The sequence below is a fragment of the Pieris napi genome, chromosome 14 (assembly GCF_905475465.1).
Source record: "Pieris napi chromosome 14, ilPieNapi1.2, whole genome shotgun sequence".
Classification (NCBI taxonomy): domain Eukaryota; kingdom Metazoa; phylum Arthropoda; class Insecta; order Lepidoptera; family Pieridae; genus Pieris; species Pieris napi.
The window spans coordinates 10,990,914-11,010,961 of NC_062247.1; the positions used below are offsets into that span (position 1 = coordinate 10,990,914).

The following is a 20,048-nucleotide window of genomic DNA, read 5'->3' on the forward strand; positions in this document are numbered from 1 at the left end:
TAAAGACTTATAAAAAACAAAAAAATATGCAAGTGTGGTATCTCGGACACGCGAACATTATACACTGTTAATGAACTTGGCTTTACTATTATTGTTTTTTGTTACATACAATTTATGTCAGCTGTAGGTTTACGAAATAGATGACATATTTTAATATAATCAAAAAAAAATCGAATCAAACGGTTGCCGGGCAGCGTGTCACGCACGGAAGTTTGACTATGGACTTGCCTTATGAAAATATTAATTTAAACTTAATTTTTTTTTAAGTCAGCAAAATCAAGCATTATGTGCCTTTGGGCAACTAGTATTATTCAGATGGATAATGCTAGACTTTCGCACATCCTACAAATTAACTGCGCTTGCGTACAATATTTAATATTTTGTTTAATGGGTCATCGCCCTCCTAATTCCCGGATCTGCTAATCAATGCAAAAACGCTTTGTTAGCTAAAAGGCTAAATGGAACGGTGGTGTCTGATGGATTGTTCAGATAAATGTATGTGGGCGATGGCAAAAAATAGCGAAAGATTTAATCCAGCGTAAACATCATATCAATTAATCGATCAGCTTCGATTGATTTCGAAGATTTTATTGTTTTACTGATTTTTGAGGCATTTATGATTTAGTTTCCTCTTTGTTGTCTGCATTTTATTGCAGGCCTTCCTACGTATCACAGTTAAACCAGTACGGAGAGGTCAGCTTAATAATTTTTGTAATTTTGATTGTATAGAGCAAATAGGTTAAAAAAAGTTGGCATGAGACAAGGATCTTAATGTGGAGTCCTAAATACGGAGAAATGTTGCCTTAGCCACATTATCAAGTGAATGCTGAGGCAATCACATGATTCCAACCAAGTACAGCTTCTTGATACGGTATAATATAAAAATACTAGCTGACCGGGCAAACGTCGTTTTGCCATATACATATATCATTTATAATAAAAAATAGGGGTTGATCGTAGAGGGGTGAAAGTTAAAGGTTTGTATGTATTTTTTAATGCTATATCATAAAAAAATAAAAACAGAAAAAAATATCTAAAAATAAAAAAATATATTTAGGGGTGGACTACCCTTAACATTTAGGGGGATGAAAAATAGATGTTGTCTGATTCTCAGACATACCCAATATGCACACAGAATTTCATGAGAATCGGTCGAGCCGTTTTGGAGGAGTATAACCACAAACACCGCGACACGAGAATTTTATATATTAGATACGGCGAAGCCTAAAGACACTTTTGAGTTAGTTAAACTAGTGTAGTTATTATAAGTATGGTATGGTATCTCGGACTCGCGAGCTCTTTGTCGATCCAGCGGTACCTAGGCCGACCTACTGCCTTGCGATTCTGTAACTCACTTTTCGAACTCACACAGCGGTTTTCGCGCCCAAATCAGTCGTGAAACAGTCTTTTACGATTTGCCATTCTGATAAGGAGGGAGCTTGTAGTTTATTGTTTGTGAGTCAATTTTTACAGCTAGCTACTGCGTACGCGGAAAATATTTACTGTACATACTTATAATTCGGTAAAATGGAATAACCCGTGATTAAACATATCAATATGTTATATTTACATAATATCATTTAAATACGAGTGATAAAGCACGAATATTGAAAGAATGACGCATAGACAATCTTGTACACACTTCAATTAGGAAGTATGTAACTGATAAAGAACGTCATAAAATAGAGAAATCTATGTCTTGCGATAGTTTCATAAAAGTATTATGCGAAAATACTCACAAATTTCGGCTTGAGCTGGAGAATATACACTCCACCATCATGTGAATGTCGAGGCTATTCAACTTCTTGACACCACGGGCCTAGTGTGAAGACTTAAAAGGTCAAAACCATTAGAACTAGTGAATTAGTGTATACGTGTTTATCATAGAACACAAGAATAGACTGTCTTCATTTTAATAGAGACTTTAAAAAGTGTTATTGGACAAAAAGAGAATCAACAGAAGCAACAATTAAAAATTATACATACCGACTATTAACCTCAAATCTATAAATGGACTCAAAACAGTTTATTCAAATCAGTTTTATCAATATATTCAAATATACTAATAAATAATAAATAATTATTAGTAAATACTATCACCGTCGTATATGAAATTGCTTTAATAAAAACACCAAAATAATTTATTTATTCACACTGTTTAATTGGACGTGTTCTAAAAATTCACTCCCATCATTTTTCTCCATCGCGCCAAAATAATTATAACTTCAAAATCCTTATTAGTAATTAGACTTAAATTACTTATTAGTCTAAAGTTAGGCGGTTAGGTTCCATGTCTTAATTAAAACATATGTATAAAAAATCGGCTAGCGGGCCAATAAGGCACGTAAGCTTTCTGGTAATGGAAAAAAAAATTATGAAACATTTCTGTTCACGTATTTTATTTCTCTCAATCTTATAATAAAGAACATTCTATCTCCTAAGTTTATGCGAACATGTTTTTGGTTAACATGGTACTCCATTTTTATTCCGTTCCATAGACGGCTTCTTACCGCATAAGGTAGATATTAAGTTCATAAATGGCGTATTGTGTTATTAATACTGTAGATGTAATCATTTTCACTTAAAAGGAGAAACTGTTATGATGTATGTAGGTATAGTTAGGTATAGTTAATCGCTTAGTTTTTTTTATTATTTATAATATTATAAAGGCAAGAGAGCCTGAGGGACGCCCAAAAAGGGCAGTCATCGCAGCCAATAGACACCCATGTCAATGGGTGCGTGGCCGGCCTTTGAGGGAGGAGTACACTCGAATTCTGAATAGTTGGAGGTCGTATCTCTCAGGGAAGACCCCACCGGGAGTCGATTCCACAGTTCGCCAAAGAAAATGCCTTGTGAAACGGACTGTGGACAACTTCCAGTCATCAAGGTAATGTTGATGAAATTTTGAAACAATGAAAACCAAATAAGGTAACTAAATACAGACTATAATTTGCGTTGAATAAGGAAACAGACCGGAAGTCAGGGATTTAAAAGCCTAAAAGGTTAAAGGAAAAACCCATTGTGTACAGTAATTACTAATTAACATTTATGTATAAACAAATTGTTGAAGATAATCCATTACTAATATTTCATATACTGTTTCTATATAGTTTTGTTTAGGTACAATTTTAAACATAATTTAATAATAATTCTGCAAGCGTTAAAGGTACACTGCCACAGGGACTAAACTTTTTAAATTTGTTTTAATTTTCATTTTAATAGTTTCTAATTATTTTTATTATAGCTTTGTAGGTTACGAATATTGTAAATACAAATTGTACGTATAATGTAATTTTAAAATTATATAAATAAAATAATTCTATTTATAATATTATATTGTATTTAATATTCTTAACATGTTAATTAAAAATGTATAAATAGAAAACTGCAAAGGCGAATGCTACACGCTCGATATTTATCGTGATATTTGGATCGTGATCCAAAATTACGAGGTGTAGTACATGCGTATCACGATCCGTGATACGGATCGCTGGATTTCTAGAAATCTAAAAATCCACGATCCGTATCAATTATCGTCGATAAATATCGAGCGTCTAGTCTCTGCTCGATATTTATCGCGTCAGTATTTATTCTGCCAGCGATGGAAGAGGACGCGCATATATGGAGGCGGAATAATATAGAGAATTCATACTTGTATTAGAAACATTACCTATAAGTATAGGCTGATTTACACGTATTAAGTTGCCAAGTCTTAACTAAATTTTAAGTAACCGTTTACACGTAAAAATACTAAATAATTAGTTAAACTCATTTATTCGCTCAAGATGGACGACCACAGAACAAAATATTATAGGATTTTCTCTTCCTGATTGGGGATTTACTGTATTGTATGCTCCAATACATGATTGTGAAGGTTCTGGGGACTCAACGTAATACGTATTTGAAGAAGGCGAAGGAGTAAAACGGCTACTATTATTCATTGGGGAAGGGGTTCTACTACTGTTCATTAATTGTTGTATACGCATATCGGACAAATAGTTTTGGATATGTTTTTGAGCTTCCAGCGCCGAAAGCAAAAGCATAGCTTTGCAATGACTCCGCCAGCTTATGCTTTTCACTTAAATTTAACTAAATTTTGCCTGTCCAAACGTGTCAAGTGATTAGCCACGCCCACCAACTTAACCGAAAAATAGACAAAATTCTATTCTACCTTGTTTAGTTGCAACTAAATTTTAACTTGCAACTTCTTACTAAATTCACTGTTTACACGGGTTAAGTTACTTAAAATTAAGTTAATATTTAGTAAATTTTTAGTCAACTTAATACGTGTAAATCGGCCATATGGGACACCTCAAATGCAAACTAGGCAAACTACAGAAAATAATTTAAAAAATAACAGATTTGAAACGATCTGGTGCTGCAGCGGAAAATGTTTACAATTCAAAGTCTTGGATATTGATGTATATCAGCATATACTGATAATAATAATAATAATAATGGCAACGCAAGCTTTCTTAATATTGTTACTCATATTGTAACACGAAATGTACGAGTGTACTCAATGAAATTTACCGTCGTACTGACGCGATCCCTATCGAGTGTGTAGTATACTAAAAAAATACAAGATAAATATCACGATAAATATCACGATAATTATCGAGCGTGTAGCATTCGCCAAAAAGTTGTTCCGTGGCACCTTACGGCAGTATTTCCTCGCTGTATTGCGATACTTATTGGTTGAGCGAGGAAAGGTGCCAAAAGCATACTGTCAGGCACCAACTTAAATCTTTAATTAACGCCTGATTCTATATTAAAATTTGTTTGTTTTTGTATTTACGTTAGCTATAAATACACAACGCGCAAAAATACGCAAATTCTAGCATGTTATGGCTTGCAAATTTTTTTTAATCCGAGATAATCGGACAGGAGGCTAATCTGATGTTAAGTGATACCGTCCATAGACGCTGATATTGCCAGAAGGCTCACAAGTGCGTTGCCATCCTTTAAAGATTTCTAATCTGACCTGGAGACACGATACTCCGATTGTGCTGATCGTCTATTGGGCTATGGAAATTGTAGTACATATAATGTTCTGTGTTCTCTGTCTATAATGCATTGCCGATACGAGTACTTTATATTGGACGTACTTGAATAATGTCGTTCGTAGAAAATGTGTCTCAGCTGGTAATTACAGACCTCCCATGGAGGCATACATGCAAATAATAGATCTACAGCGCAAGTCAATGAATCCGTTAGAATTTAATATATAACTTAAATAATTAAATGAATTATGTGTTTTTTGTATACGTCAACTGTTCAATACGTTTCTTTTATCATAGATTCATTTTATTATATTTTATGTTTGCGCTATGTTGAGGCAATTCTTGGTACAACAGGAACAAGACGCCTGAAGAGAACTAAACCTTTTGAGTTACTAAAATTAGTGTGGTGAATAAGTGCAAGTGCTGTCGGAATTCACAAACATAGTGTCAAATAGAAAACTAAGACTGTTAATGAACATGACCTTAGTTTAAGCTATTCACTAGTTTTTTAGAAAATTAAGTCAACATAATATTTATTTTATTTAAATACATGATGAGTTATATAATAGGTACTTACTGAAAAGCACTTCAAACGTCTACTATATTAAATAAATTAAGGCAGTTTTAGCTGCGCACTACGTGGAACCAGCTGCCCACGGAAGTATTTCCGAACCAATTCGATATAGGGTCCTTCAAGGAAAAAGCGTACCAATTCTTAAGTGGCCGGCAACGCACTCGCGAGCACTCTGGCATTGAGAGTTCCATGGGCGGCGGTATTGCTTAACATCAGGTGAGCCTCATGCCCGTTTGCCCCCTGTTCTATAAACAATTATAATGTACAATTTGAGATATTATTCGTTAAAAAATTATTTAAATGCGACATACTTTATTTAGTACAGTCGACTCTTGATAATTGGACACTCGTTAATTTGAATTTCCGGTCCCTTAAAAAATACTCGATTGGATAATATCACTGTTAATTGTTTACCTCGGTAATTAAAGGTTAAGGAATAGTATCTTGCCCGCCAAATTGAGATAATTTGGAGTCCGGGGTTGCCTACTTTCTATAAGTCATGTTAATGTATGATGACATCATGACACTGATAGACTGAAGTCGCTCACTTAAAAACGGACTTTTTCGAAATAAAAATTTGTGCATAATTGTATTTAATTGTTAATACATAATAATATATCGTTCCATCGATGTATAATAAAGAAGAAAATATAGACAAAATAAATAATACAGCTATGAGAAAAACAACTAAGGTAACAGATGTTACAATAACAATGAATAAACTAAAGTGGAAATCGCCGGGGTACAGAAAAGTGGAGCAAAAAAGTACTAAACTGGTGCCCAATGTACAGCAAACGAAAAAGAGTAAGACTTTGAAGGTGGATAGACAATATAAAGAAACAGCAGGTGATAAATGGCATAAAGTAGAGTCTAGAGAGGAATGGTCGAATTTGGAGGAGGACTTTGCCAAAAAAGGGTACACAGATACCTAAATGAAGATTTAAAAAGAAACTTGTTTAATCTAAATTAATCGACTATTATTTTTATTTAATAATAAACCACGAATTTTGATCAAACTCTTATTTACTTGAGTCCCCCCTCCCCCTCGTAGAACTAAATGCTCGTTATTTTGTACTTTATATCTGGTCCTTGGGTCTCAGTCGACAGTCGACTGTATTAACAACGGCCGAATATTAACGAACGACTCTTCAATAAAAGTTACGCGTTACTTAAGCTGTTTTACAGATTTTAAAGTTACATAGGTTTCTTGAATAGAATTAAGTAATTATTTAGTACACTTGACCCTCAGATTAATTATAATTTAATTGGCAACGTAATACGACAGATTGTGTTAAATTTCTATGTTTTTGTATTTACAATAATGGTTATACATATTTATCAATAATAATAATTCTCGTTTAAAGACAATGGTGTCATCGCGTGATAGTTAATTAGTCAATTATATTTAAATACATAATTATAACTAACGCGATTTGTTGATGAAAAACTTTATGGAACCTAAAGTATTCGTGTGCACCTGCGGCTGTGCGACTGTCATCCCTGAGGTCGTAGGATATTCTTTATTCTTTCTTTCTTTTTCGAGGGTGCTAAATGATCGAGCCTACGACTCTAGGGATGAGAGTCGCACGGTGAAGCCACTAGGCCAACGCGAAACGTCAGTTAATATAAAAAGAGTGGCGGAGAGTTTATTGCCAGTTCTTCTCGTCCGTTCTACGCCCTTGATTTGAGAACTGGCTGTAACTGTAAAATTAAAAGCATTTAATATGTATTTCTTTATTGAAGTTCATAAGTGTACAATGTACATTGTGTTACCTAAATGAATGCATTGTAAATGTTAGGGTAAATAAATACTTTATAAAACGGTCCAGATTATGCCCATAAAGTTCATAAAGACTTCATTATGGTCTAAATGTTCTAATACTTTTCGTTCAAGTATTTTTTATTAAAAAAATAGTACTGTAAAAGTTATAGAAGAATTTACATTACCAAGAACTGTAACGCCAGTAACTAAACAATTTAAATTCCATCAGAACCAGTCTATAGAACAGCTGTTTAATTTTGTAAGAAAAATGACGCGTGCGCAGACGCTATTAAAAGTAAACAATAAAAATATAAGTGACCTCGCCCGACGGGACTGCATTAATCTCCAGTTCTTGTATTTCTACCTTATACGGCCTGCGCGTGCGCAAAGGGCATTGCCATAGAATAACATATGAAATATAACCCAAGTTCAAACTAAAAAGGTGTGCAAGGACAAACGAATAATTGTAGCCATGAAAAAACAAGATTTATTACATTGGTTTGTCCAATGTCTTTAAACGGTTTCTACAAATGACATTGAAGTCTTTTGGCCTTTTAAACAATGCGAGTGTGTATGTACTTTTCAAAAGTCCAAAATTTTCCCATAGTCTTCCTTTGTAGTGGTTAATTGCCTAACCCCTAGAAAGGGTAAGAGTGCGTCCACAATGAGTCTCCAACGCGTTCATCTTTATATAGTGGTCGTATCTTTCGTATAGTGGTTAATGCACACACGGAAGTCGGAAGAATTCAAAATCACGACAAAACAAAAACAAATGTAGAAAAGTATATTTATAGGGATCATATATACAATGGGCATGTATGTTGTATATGCTACGTTTATAGAACATACTAGCAAACCCGGCGAACTCCGTTTCGCCACCAGATGGCTTCGTTTTATGTAACATTTCGTTTGGTGATCCCGCTTTTCTGTTGAAATTTTTCCTGAATTTTCTTTGCTAGAAACCCCACGGAGCCCGAGACCTTTCTAACAAACGCAAAACCGTGGAAATCGGTTCGTGTGTTCTGGAGTTATAGCGTCAGGAAGGAAAACCCGACTTATTTTTATATAGTAGATTGATCCTTTGGTGATGATAGGTGTATATTTCTATGAAATGTTTTAAAAATACAGCCGTAAAATACAAAGCAAGGACAAACTTATTTAAAGCATTTAAATCTGTTATTAATTGTGTGAAGCGTAAACGTTATCAAGATCACGATTCGAGTGAGTCATCGAAGAATCTGTTCGCTTGCCTAGGTCATTTCAATGATTTTTAACCTGAGAAACATGACCAAAATGTAATTAAATTCTCACAAACATTCATATTTTAGAAACCGTATAAATGCTTATATCTATAGCCCATGTAAATAATGAAAAGAGCGCACAAAATTCCTCCTAGTGAACGGTTTTGCAGCAAAACCAATAAGTCGGGAATCTATTAATATACTTAAAAATAATGGTTGTAGTAATTTCAGGCGTGAACTCCGATAAGAGACACTTTCCAGTTCATCATCTTTTAAGTTTATGATTTTAAAATGTTTTGCAAGGCTTAATAAATTATAGCAAAGGATTTTGTTATTATGAACAAGAGATGGAATGGTAAGCTTAGGGTCCTTCAAGAAAAGAGCGTACCATTTACTAAAAAGCCGGCAACGCACTTGCGAGCCTCCTGGCAATGTGAGTGTCTACGGGCGGCGTTTTCACTTAACATTGGTTGAGCCTCTTGTAACATAAAAAAGCTATTGAAACCTACAAAGTATATATATTTCATTATCAAAATTACCATTCAGTTTATCGTATTCATTTTAAAGATTATAAATAAAAGTTACGTACAACAACGTTTATTAATAAGTTATGTGGACAGTAAGAAAAAGCTGGACAACGCAATGACCTCAATTGGGGAGGGGAAAGAATAAAAGTTTGACGCGTGTGCCTTCAACTTTAGTTCGCCATTTTGAGTTCAATTCGTTTTGTTCTGTGATAGCAAATAAAAAAGTGAGAGTGTCCGAAACCCGTTTAATGCGAAGCCTTAAGGTTTAGGTGCTTAATTCTTATTAGGTTCGCGTTTTAATTGTCCGTGTAATTTAATACATATTCGTTTAGGAAACAGGTGCTCTTTGCTAATGAGAATTTTGCAGTTGAAGGCCCTCTTGTAAGTAAATTATATTGTACATAAGTTGTGTCTAGTGTACACATATTTCTATAAATTCATGACGTTAAAGAACTTTAGTTAATTGTTACTAGGAACCTAATATGCAAATGCTGAGAATTTATGTAAATAAATATTTGTATATGCAAAATTTTCCTGTTGTTTTTGTCGGTTTTTTTCATCCCAATCACGAAATACAATTTAGTTAAATTTCTGTGTTTTTTACAGTGTGTTACGGCTACAGTGATCATTTTTTGAACGTTATAAGCACGTAGAATGACATATTTATTTCCAACAAACAAATATGCAGTATTTACAATATTATTAACCTATATAGTATTTCCGTGTTTTCAATTGTATTCTGCGGACTATGTTATAACCAACTAAAGAGTAGCACAGATTATTGGACTGTAGTTATAAATACCAAAATACATTTTCTTTAAAGATATTACAAAAATCGTAAAATTTAAAGTCTGGACAAATTGTGATCGCACGTGCATTAAGCAGACGGTTAAAGTGACGTCATAGTCGTTTCCTTCCGCCCCTCCCCACATTCCAGAGTTCGATGCATTCCTGGCAAAAAATACTTGTTTAGCCTAGAATACAAGACCGGTCCGGTAACCTAGACTTGGGTAAAGGTTTAATTTTAAACTGATTACGCTCACCTTCGTAATATCAAGTAATATTTTTGACTTTAACACTGATTTTTTGTTTAATTTATACATTTATTTCTGAATACGAAGCATATTTCTATCTTAAGCAAAATTATTATTAATAACGTTACGTTATTAATAATACCCTAATAATTTATATCTTACAATGCCATTCATAGCTGATTTAACTATGGATTTCATTCAATATTTTTTATTATTCTACTTATTTATATTACAAGTTCCCAAATTTGCATTCCATTTATATTTTATTATTTGCAGATAATTTTGTAATAATTTGATAACGTACATAGGTATAAACAAAAAAATTAAATCAGTGGCGCTATAAAATTAGGTCTGGGCCTCGGATTTCTGTATCTGTTTCATGATCATCTGTCAATCCAATAGGCAAGTAGGTGATCAGCCTTCTGTGCACACGCCGTCGACTTTTTGGGTTTAAGGCAATCCGGTTTACTCACGATGTTGTCCTTCACCGTTTGAGCGAAAGTTAAGTGCGCACATAGTAAGAAAATCCATTGGTGCACAGCCAGGATCGAACCTACGACCTCAGGGATGAGAGTCGCACGCTGAAGCCACTAGGCCAACAATGCTTAGTAACTAAAAGCTTATTCCATTCAACATTTAATCTGTATGTATCTACATAAGTAACCAACCTTAAATTTTCTCACTAAGTGAATGCAATTCTTTGAACTGAAGTCTAATAGTGCTATGTAAAAGAAAAGTCTTGCTTTCTTATAAGAATGCGGTGTTTACACATAGCTATTTCTATCGAAACCGACTCATGTTAGTTTTTCTATAACCTTGATTCAAACATATTTTAGGTCTAGGTAACGATAGTAATTCTTAATACGGAATTTGTTCTAGATATAGTTTCTACTTTCGGAAGCCGTGTCAAGACTCTTTGGGAAATCTTTTATCTCATAATGTCACTTACGAATCCTCTTACACTTATAATTATAGTACCTACGTCTCACACTTTGGGGGATAGTGAACACTATCAAAAATATACCTGCTAATTTTCTTTGACATTAAATTAAGGATTATGTGTGCTTAATACATATGCAGAAACATTAGTAATAAGAGTTTGTAATGATATTGTAAAGCCTGAATTTTAAATGTCAGTCGTATTAAGTTACATACAAAATCCAGTGGTGCTACAAGCCTATACAGTTTTAGCCTGAGATCGCGTTTCTTTTTTATTTTTTTATATAGACAAGTAGGTCAGACTTCTGTCAGACACATGTCCATCTTTGAGTCTAAGACATGTCGGTTTCCTCACGATTCCTTCACCAAATGATCCATTAGATACGCAAATAGAAAGAAAGATTGGTGCAAAGCCGATGCCGACAAAGAGTCATGAGATTTCTACTCTATTATGACAACTCAAACCCATTCATAAACATTTGCTCTTCAAACACTTATCTAAAATCCATCCGTTTCAGGTGAACGGTGGCAGCGCAGCTGAAAGGGCGGGTCTGCAAGCTGGTGACGCTCTAATACGAGTAAATAATACTGAGGTGTATGCGTTGCGACACCAAGAGGCGCAAGACACCATCCGGGCAGCGGGGACTGCTCTTGAACTCACCGTGCAGCGGTAAGTGGTAGAAGTATTTTTGTTTCACTTGATGTTTGTGATACCGACGCCCATGGACCCTCCTAGTAAAATATTGAAATGGAAATGGACAGGACACATCTTGCGAGAAGACAAAGATAGATGGACGAAAAAAGCGACGAATGGCTTCCTCGCCATGTCAAAAGAAAGCGAAGGCAAATAAAAAGATGATATTAGTAGAGTAGCCGGCCATATGTGGCTACGTAAAGCTAGACACCGAGAAGAGTGGAAGGTCTTAGAAGAGGCCTATGTCTAGGAGTAAGCTGTAAAACATAAATTAACCGGCTTTCCGATTAATTATTAGTATTTTTTTATTATTAGATAGCGTGATTAATTTCTGGAAATTCTTTCACCCCTATCCATCTTATTTAAAAATACAAATCTGTTGGAAACTCATGTATACGTGATTCTATTTAGGTGTGAATAAATATTCAATCTAAACTAACAAATGACTATTAATAAAAAATAGCCTGTATTTGAGTGCTACATAATCAGTATTACATTAAGTCCATGTCGTTATGTACACTAGCCCCAAATTCTTCCATTTCTCTCTTATCCTCGTCACCATTTTCCAATGAGCATCCTCTCTGGTTTCTTCGCACTGGGCCATTCCAAGTAACTCTTTTTGACCCATCTGTCATCACAAAGCGGGCAATGTGACCATCCATTTCCACTAACTTTTTTGTATGTGTTACAACGTTTGTTAATGTAAACATTACGAAGCAATAATAAAAACATAGAACTGAAATTTAATCTCTCAATGTCAAAAGGCTATTGTGGTTTTGTCATCTTCCGTACACAAGACGTTCAGCTTCCGCCGATGCATTAATAATATTATTGACATTCAAGATGCATTCAAGTTTATTTACTAAGTCTTATATGGTAGTCAGCCGCTTATCTACATTATGCAAGCCATTTGCGTAATGTCTTGAAAAGGCTTCGAAACAACAAATATAGAAATACAATAGAACACTTTTTTTACGATTTTTAACTTAGTACTGTCACTGAATAAAGGTGTGTTTTTAATAGCATTTATTCGAGTACTACACTTCTCTAAACTACACTAAGTTCATGTCATTTAAGTTTTACACTACTCGACCTCCGACGTAGAGAAGGTCTCCTCCAAATTCTTCCACTTATCTCTTCCTCGGGACAATTTTCCAATTCTGCCCCGCTATCCCTTTTATTTCATCTTCCGATTAAGAATCTTCTGGACCCATCTGCCATGACATATACCATTTCCACTTTAACTCTGTTGTATGTGTTACGTCTTTTATGTTCGTATCACACCGTTTGTTACCTTGTCCTTTATGTATTAATTGAAGAACCGAACGCTACATAGTCCATTGGCATACTCTAATCTTCTTTATTAGCGCCCTGTTGAAAATCCACATTTGGCATCTGACAGATATGGAAGTATTCCTGAGTCCATGTCTGTTCTTTTTATACAAAAGGCGTGTTGGTAGAAGGAAAAAATCATGGCTTCGTAACGTTAGGGAGTGGATGGGTACGAGTGGAAGGGTTGCTCCATCTGGAACCAGTCACCAAAAAGAAGAAGAAATATTGCTATTCAATGCTTTGTCTTTATCAGAATTATAATTAATGCTTAAACAGGCGGTATAAGGCGCTGAGTTTTGCGGTTTCATCCCTATGAGTGCGGTGTAATATAGCCTTCGATGAATGGAATTTTTCAATTTGAATTCCTGAGATTCAACTAAACAAACTGTTAATAATATTAAGCGGGCCATAGACGGACCACATGTTGCAGTCAAGACCGACTGCAATATGCGGTCCGTCTATGGCCCGCTTTAGTATAAATTCAGGGGATATTATGGTCCCTATGAAGAGCATTATAAAATGGGCCATTTCCTAAAGTCCGTGCGTCACTTGAAACTTTTGAAAAAGAAAAGAATGTTAATAACCTAAAATTAATTAATTCCAGTGGCGGTGGAACCTGGAGGCCATCAGTGACTCCCACAGGCAGCCTGCCAAGGCCTGGTTCCAGGGCTCTTGGTACATCTCCGACTCCCGTCACCAACACTTCACTGAAGGCGACACCTCAAGCGTCACGGGCGTTTGGTTCTGGCCACAACAGTGTTGCTAAACCATTTGGTTATGTAAGTATTACAGCCATTTTTTTCAAAATTATGATTTTTAAAATAAATCAGTACAACCTCTTTAGATCAGGGCCTCAGATTTCTGAATCTGATTCGTGATCGTTTTTCAATCTAATAGGCAAGTAGGTGATCAGTCTCCAGTGCCTGACATACGCCGTCGACTTTTTAAATTTAAGATATGTCGGTTTCCTCACGATGTTTTCCTTAACTGTTCGAGCGAATGTTAAATGCGCACATAGAAATAAAATCCATCCATGCCCAGATACGTAGGAAGGCCTCCGAAGATTCGAAATCCAATTTGTTTACTGTAATTTTTATGTGATTTGTGATTTTGTATCAGAATCCATACATTGGGAAATTTTATTATAAAGGAATGGACCCCTAAATACAAAGAAGGGTTGGCCAAACACAATCATATTTGTCCGTAATTACTTCTTGGTTATTCCGGAAGCTTTGATTTCCGAAGAAACAATGTACAGGAGTAATAAAAGGCAGGCATTTTAAATAAAAACTTTAGGAAACCTTTTCTTTACTGCCCCCAAATAAAGGGTAGAAAGGTCAACAACGCACTCGCAGTTTAAAATTCTTCCAATACGGTATTTCCCGTTTTGTATTCTCTTAAAAATCTCTTATAGCTTCTTCTATTTATTGTGCAAACAAAATTGGATACCAAGCCTAGCCACGCCAAGCCAGCGTTAATAGACGCGTTCATAAATTCCAGATGAACGGTTCGGATTCGACAAAGGGTATCGTGAACAAGCAGTACAATACGCCTGTCAACATGTACAGTGACAAGACCATCGCTGAGACGCTCTCTGCGCAAACTGAAGTTCTTGCAGGCGGAGTCCTAGGGTACGTATTTGCGGCTATCTCAACAGCTATACAAATGATTGATAGTATTTATAAATATGTACTAACAAAAAGTTCGTCTATACTTATATTTGTGATTGCAGAGTGAATTTTAAGAAGAACGAAAAAACATACGATTCTGAGAAGAGCGCAGTTTTCAAAGTTTTACAAGAGGAGCAAAATGATCCGGAACCAGGTAAAGCTTTAGTCAAATTGATGTTTAAAAATAAATTATAGAAAATATGCCTCATAATTGTATTTGTCATTGGTAAATCTCATTTCCTGTGTAACCCTCTTATTATTTCAAAATTGATTTTGGTAATTGTCTAAAAGCCGAAGCGCCATCTGCTCCGACAACGCCAGTGAGCGGTCTAAGGCATGTCCAGGCGCCGGTCGCCAAACCCGAGGTACCCGTTAACACGGGAGGACTTCCCGTGGGACAGAATATCTGTGAAGATTGCGAGCGCCTTATTACGTAAGTCGAACGACATGTTCGACACGGTTGCAAACGGCTATTTTGGCATTTCAAATCAAATTTCATTTCGATTATCCCACCTGAATTTAACACGATCGATGGCGAACTAATCCTTTCTTGCATGAAATGTCAGTCATGTAGTAATGTTTAGTAGTTAATAATGATATTGCGGGCATCGGCAGAGCCGCCACAAACGTTTTACTCGCGGGCAAGCGTGACGCGTGCTGGGGCACCGAGCGCTCGGTCACTTCATTCGCAATCGCGCACCCAAAGTGCGCCCCCACCCCATCTACCAAAGCCTCAAACTCGTCGGGTGCAATCCTTGTCACGCGAGGGACAGTCCTCCGATCGGCTCGTGCCGGAAGCGCCTCACCGGCCAAGCATCCCGGTGGGCTGCCATCAAGTGTTACCGGACGGTCGGATCGCTCTCGGAGTGCCGGCTCAGCCTCAGCCATCGAACCACCTGCCGGTCGTCAGCGACGCACCATTTTGCTCCGACTGTGACAGCCACATCGTGTAAGATAAGCTCGAAATGCCTGATGCAACCGTGTCGATGTGTAAATGTAGTAGACTAGTTAACACGCGCATAGATATGTGCACATGATAATTTTAATGTTAGCGGTATCTTTGTACACACAATGATACTGTCGCTGAACACTTTGTATATTTTGATGTTACGATATGTATACATTATATCGTTCATGACCACAAGTCGCAAATAACTCATTGTTCATAACGCACACTATCATATCATCTACGTAGTCATTTGGCATGTTGTCAATAGGTCAGCGTTTAGGCACATTGTATCTAGATTTAACTTGCCTTGTAGAATGGAGCACGTAGTACAAGAAAGCATGTCATACGTATACATCAGTCGAAATCATTAGGTACATAACATCACTAATGATAAAAACATCGATAAATCAAGTCAAATCACTCCAAACGATAGAAAATATTCTTCTCATACAATAAACTCAAAGTCAAAAAACTCACTCCACAGTGGTGTATTCGTGCGCATAAAGGACAAGAATTTGCACGTTGAGTGCTTCAAATGCTCGACATGTGGATCGTCGCTTAAGAACCAGGGTTATTACAACCTGAATGGCAAACTCTACTGCGACATTCACGCTAAGCTCGTGGCTCGCCAAAACCCACCGGCCCCGAACTTGGAGCCTGTTACCGTAGCACCGTAAGTATTCTAGGTTATCTCTTTTTCAAAAGGAGAGTAGATGCTGTAAGCTGTCATCGCTCACTTTTCAGACACATTTTATCCATTTACTTTACATTTATTGTTCCCATAGCAGTCGTGTACCTCACAACATATGAGTGATTTGTTTCATCATCGGATGTCGAGCCAGAATACGAAATTCCATCCGTATTACGTTCATCGTTCCAGAACTGACCAAGGCAGTTTTTGCAGCGAACCAGCTGCCCACAATTTCCGAACCAATTCGACCTAGGGTCTTTCAAGGAAAAAGTGTACCAAAAGCCGGCAACGCATACAAGAATAACTTAACATCAGATGAGCCTCCTATCAGTTTGCTTCCTGTTCTATAAAAAAAATCGGTGTAAAATGTGTGGACTGCAGGAAACATTGAAAATCCTGAAAGATCCTTTTCAGAGCGTTATAAATATATTGTAACATCGCTCTGAAAGAGGTCAATTATTGATTTACGCTCTTAGTTGAAGAGTAACCACAACAAAGAACAGTGACGTTATTATATACATCTGTTTCATTATCAATGTTTTCTGTTAGGCAAGGTAATCAGTCTTCTGTACCTAAAATACAGAAAATGCGCACATATAAATAAAGTCCATTGGCGCACAGCTAGGGATCGAACCACGACGGAATGCTTTCACTGAAGAGTAATAAATAATGGAATTATGAAAATATCTTTTTAGTACACATTTCTATGGATCACCTATATATACAACTACAGACTATATATGATGTACTTTGACGATTTTCTATATTGTTATAATGGTTTAACAGTGGTGGACGCATCCCAACGAACCCGTACACAACGCCATTGCCTCCGCTCTCCACAGGCAACTACACCAATGGGTCTTCATCATTGTTTAGCGTGAGTAAAATTATTAATTCTTATTTATAGGTACTGTGGTTATATACGTCGGCCTTTAAATTTAATTTGTATACAAATAAAAATTTAATAGAACATTATAAACATTCAGAATAATATTCATAAAAAATATCTATTTATGTGCGACATCTAGAGACTCCCTTGCTAGAACTTCCGCTTAAAAAATCGTACAAGCTAGCTTTTTTAGCGGGTGCGTTGCCGGCCTTTAAGGGAAATTTAATGTAGCATTTTAATGGGGAAAGAATTTTTGTTTATAGTCTTCAATCTGTTTAAAATCTTTGTAGTTAAGTTTAAAATCTGTTCTTTATATTATTAATAGTATATTTATCCCATAAATACTTACCTTTCAGTGTGCCTATTCAAATATATATATATATATATATTTATTTATTTATTAACACTTCGTTGCAAAAAAACAATAAATCAAACAAAAAAAATTATAAGGGATGCAACGGGCGGCCTTATCGCTAATAAGCGATCTCTTCCAGGCAACCCTAGTTAAAGAAAAAACTAAAAAAAAAGGAACATGATTCGTGCGAGAAGTGCAGAAACAAATGTTATATAAAAAAAAATACATATATACATAGTACCTTAATCTAAAGTAATACAAAAAAAAAGAAAAATATTAACAACAGACTAAAAACTTAAAAGCTAATCTTACAAATACATGGACAGCAAATAGTGATGTAAAAGGAAACATAAGATTTATACAAGTCACGATTGATCAGGATAGGATAAGGTTAAGAAATGTTTATGCAGATGAGTTTTAAAAGATGATAGAGAGGTAGCCAATCGTACGGAGTCGGGCAGCGTAGTCCACAACTTAATGGCGGAGATCGTTAATGAATACCATTTATTCATGTAATATAAGAAATGGTTTTAAATTTACATTCACTGCCAGTTCTCAAATCAAAGCCGTAGAACAAACTGGCAACACTCTGTCTCACTTTTAAATAGCCAAGGCTTTTTACAAAATGTTTGTAAGCACCTAGACTTATATATAGTCACGTTACTTTCAAAACAGTTGTAAATAGTTGTTTAATAATAGATATTATTGTTTTGACTCTAAAGTCCATTACTATTTCTATTGATAATTCATTCACTTATTAATAGGTTCTATAACGTCAGAATAGTGACACTTTTGGCAACGTTTGGCCGTTTCGAGAATTTCACCTTGATATCGGGTTTATAATAATTTGTGATTGATGAAGCTGGTAGTTATTGGACAACTATCGAGTGATAAACAGGGGCTGTTTCAAGTGAATGAAAAATGAATGAACAAAGAATGGCGATGTTGCAAGTAATTACTTATGTTAAGTGACTTCATTCAATTACCGCCTATTTTGTCATTTACTTTGTGATGAATTATTAGAACAGAATCCAGAAATCCTTTTAATTTAAATATCATTTTTTAATGTAGTTCATATTCATAGTCTTCATTACTGAAGGTCGTTCTTGTCTTGAAAAGCCCTAAGCGATACATCGACTTGCTGCTTCCACACCACTCTATCCTCAGCTTGTCTTAGTGCGTTAGGGATGTTTAGACCCATAAATGTCTTTACCTGGTCAGACCAACGGGTAAGCTATGGACCCCGACTTCTCCTGCCATCACTTCTCCCTACCATTACCAACTTTTCCAGACTATTTGGTTCTATCCTGTCAATACGTCCAAAGCAGCTATTCACACGTTTGTAAATGATAGTTGACAATCTTGTGGTGATCTTTAGTTGGTTGAAAATTGGTTCGTTTTTGCAGTCCATGGTATATGCAACATTCTCCAATACACATCTGGGATGCCTCTATATTTTGTCCGGTGTACGAATTGACTAACGAGCCTGGTGTTAGCAATCCGCACGTTTCTGTTTTGCCATATTCTGGTCAGATTGCTCATTACTGCTGTTGTTGTGTAATATTTTATGCAGCTTCAAGATAAAGTAATTTATAAAAAGGCATCAAAATAGTCCAAATAGCAAAAGAGATCTTAGCCATCTTTGAACTTTTATAATTGACACGATAAAGTTTAACTGTTTCATTCATTTCACCTAAAATTGTTATGTTTGGTCACTTAATATGTAGGTTAAACCTTCTCGTTTATTCATGATTATTATTTCCTACAGTAAAGTTCAAAAAAGTGAGTGCGACTTTACATGAATTAAAATCATATGTCATATGTCATCATTATGTTGACTTAATTTTCTACAATAGTAGTGAAAAGCTTAAACTAAGGTAATGTTCATTACCAGTGTTAGTGTTCTATAATGTTTTGACACCAAGTTCGTGTGTTTGAGATACCGCTCTTGCAGGTTTAGGTAGTTCTCTATAGGTGTCCTATTCCTGTTTTGTCAAGAAGTTGGATTGCTTCAGTATTCACATGGCTATGAAGCCTTTTTAAGTGAGCTAAGGCAAACCGTTGCACCGTATGTAATATATTTAATTTTTATATGATTATTTTTTATTCTATTTCAGCCCGGAAGTAACCTGTCTGGTCCGAAGCCATTCGGTTCATCAATCGGATCGGCATATTCGCCATCTCTTTCCCCCCGATCGGCCCCGATGTCTCCCGCGCGTCCCGTAGTAGCGCCCGCGCATACTCCGGCGCCGGCCGCACCACTCTCTGCTCCCTTCGCACCGAGTAAGAGAGTCACATTTGCTGTATAGACTAAATTATAAAGCTTAATATTTAAGTTCATATCCAGTGCGCGTTCAAATATATTTTTGATATTGATATAATTTACAA

The 20,048-nt window shown here is 35.9% G+C and overlaps 1 protein-coding gene across 11 annotated transcripts in view; it reads left to right on the plus strand.

The window, feature by feature from the left end:
• The window catches only part of LOC125056112 (PDZ and LIM domain protein Zasp), a 53,388-nt gene that overhangs the window by 24,645 nt on the left and 8,695 nt on the right, over nucleotides 1-20,048 (plus strand). For 9 of the 11 annotated variants that reach the window (XM_047659055.1, XM_047659056.1, XM_047659059.1 and 6 more), the window contains exons 3-10: nucleotides 11,599-11,750; nucleotides 13,711-13,885; nucleotides 14,607-14,737; nucleotides 14,839-14,930; nucleotides 15,392-15,725; nucleotides 16,210-16,398; nucleotides 17,203-17,293; nucleotides 19,778-19,943. In XM_047659055.1, coding sequence (XP_047515011.1) covers nucleotides 11,599-11,750; nucleotides 13,711-13,885; nucleotides 14,607-14,737; nucleotides 14,839-14,930; nucleotides 15,392-15,725; nucleotides 16,210-16,398; nucleotides 17,203-17,293; nucleotides 19,778-19,943 — 1,330 coding nt within the window. Of the gene's footprint in view, nucleotides 1-11,598; nucleotides 11,751-13,710; nucleotides 13,886-14,606; nucleotides 14,738-14,838; nucleotides 14,931-15,067; nucleotides 15,210-15,391; nucleotides 15,726-16,209; nucleotides 16,399-17,202; nucleotides 17,294-18,479; nucleotides 18,612-19,777; nucleotides 19,944-20,048 lie in introns of those variants that run through there. The other 2 variants (XM_047659057.1, XM_047659062.1) reach the window with 2 other exon arrangements.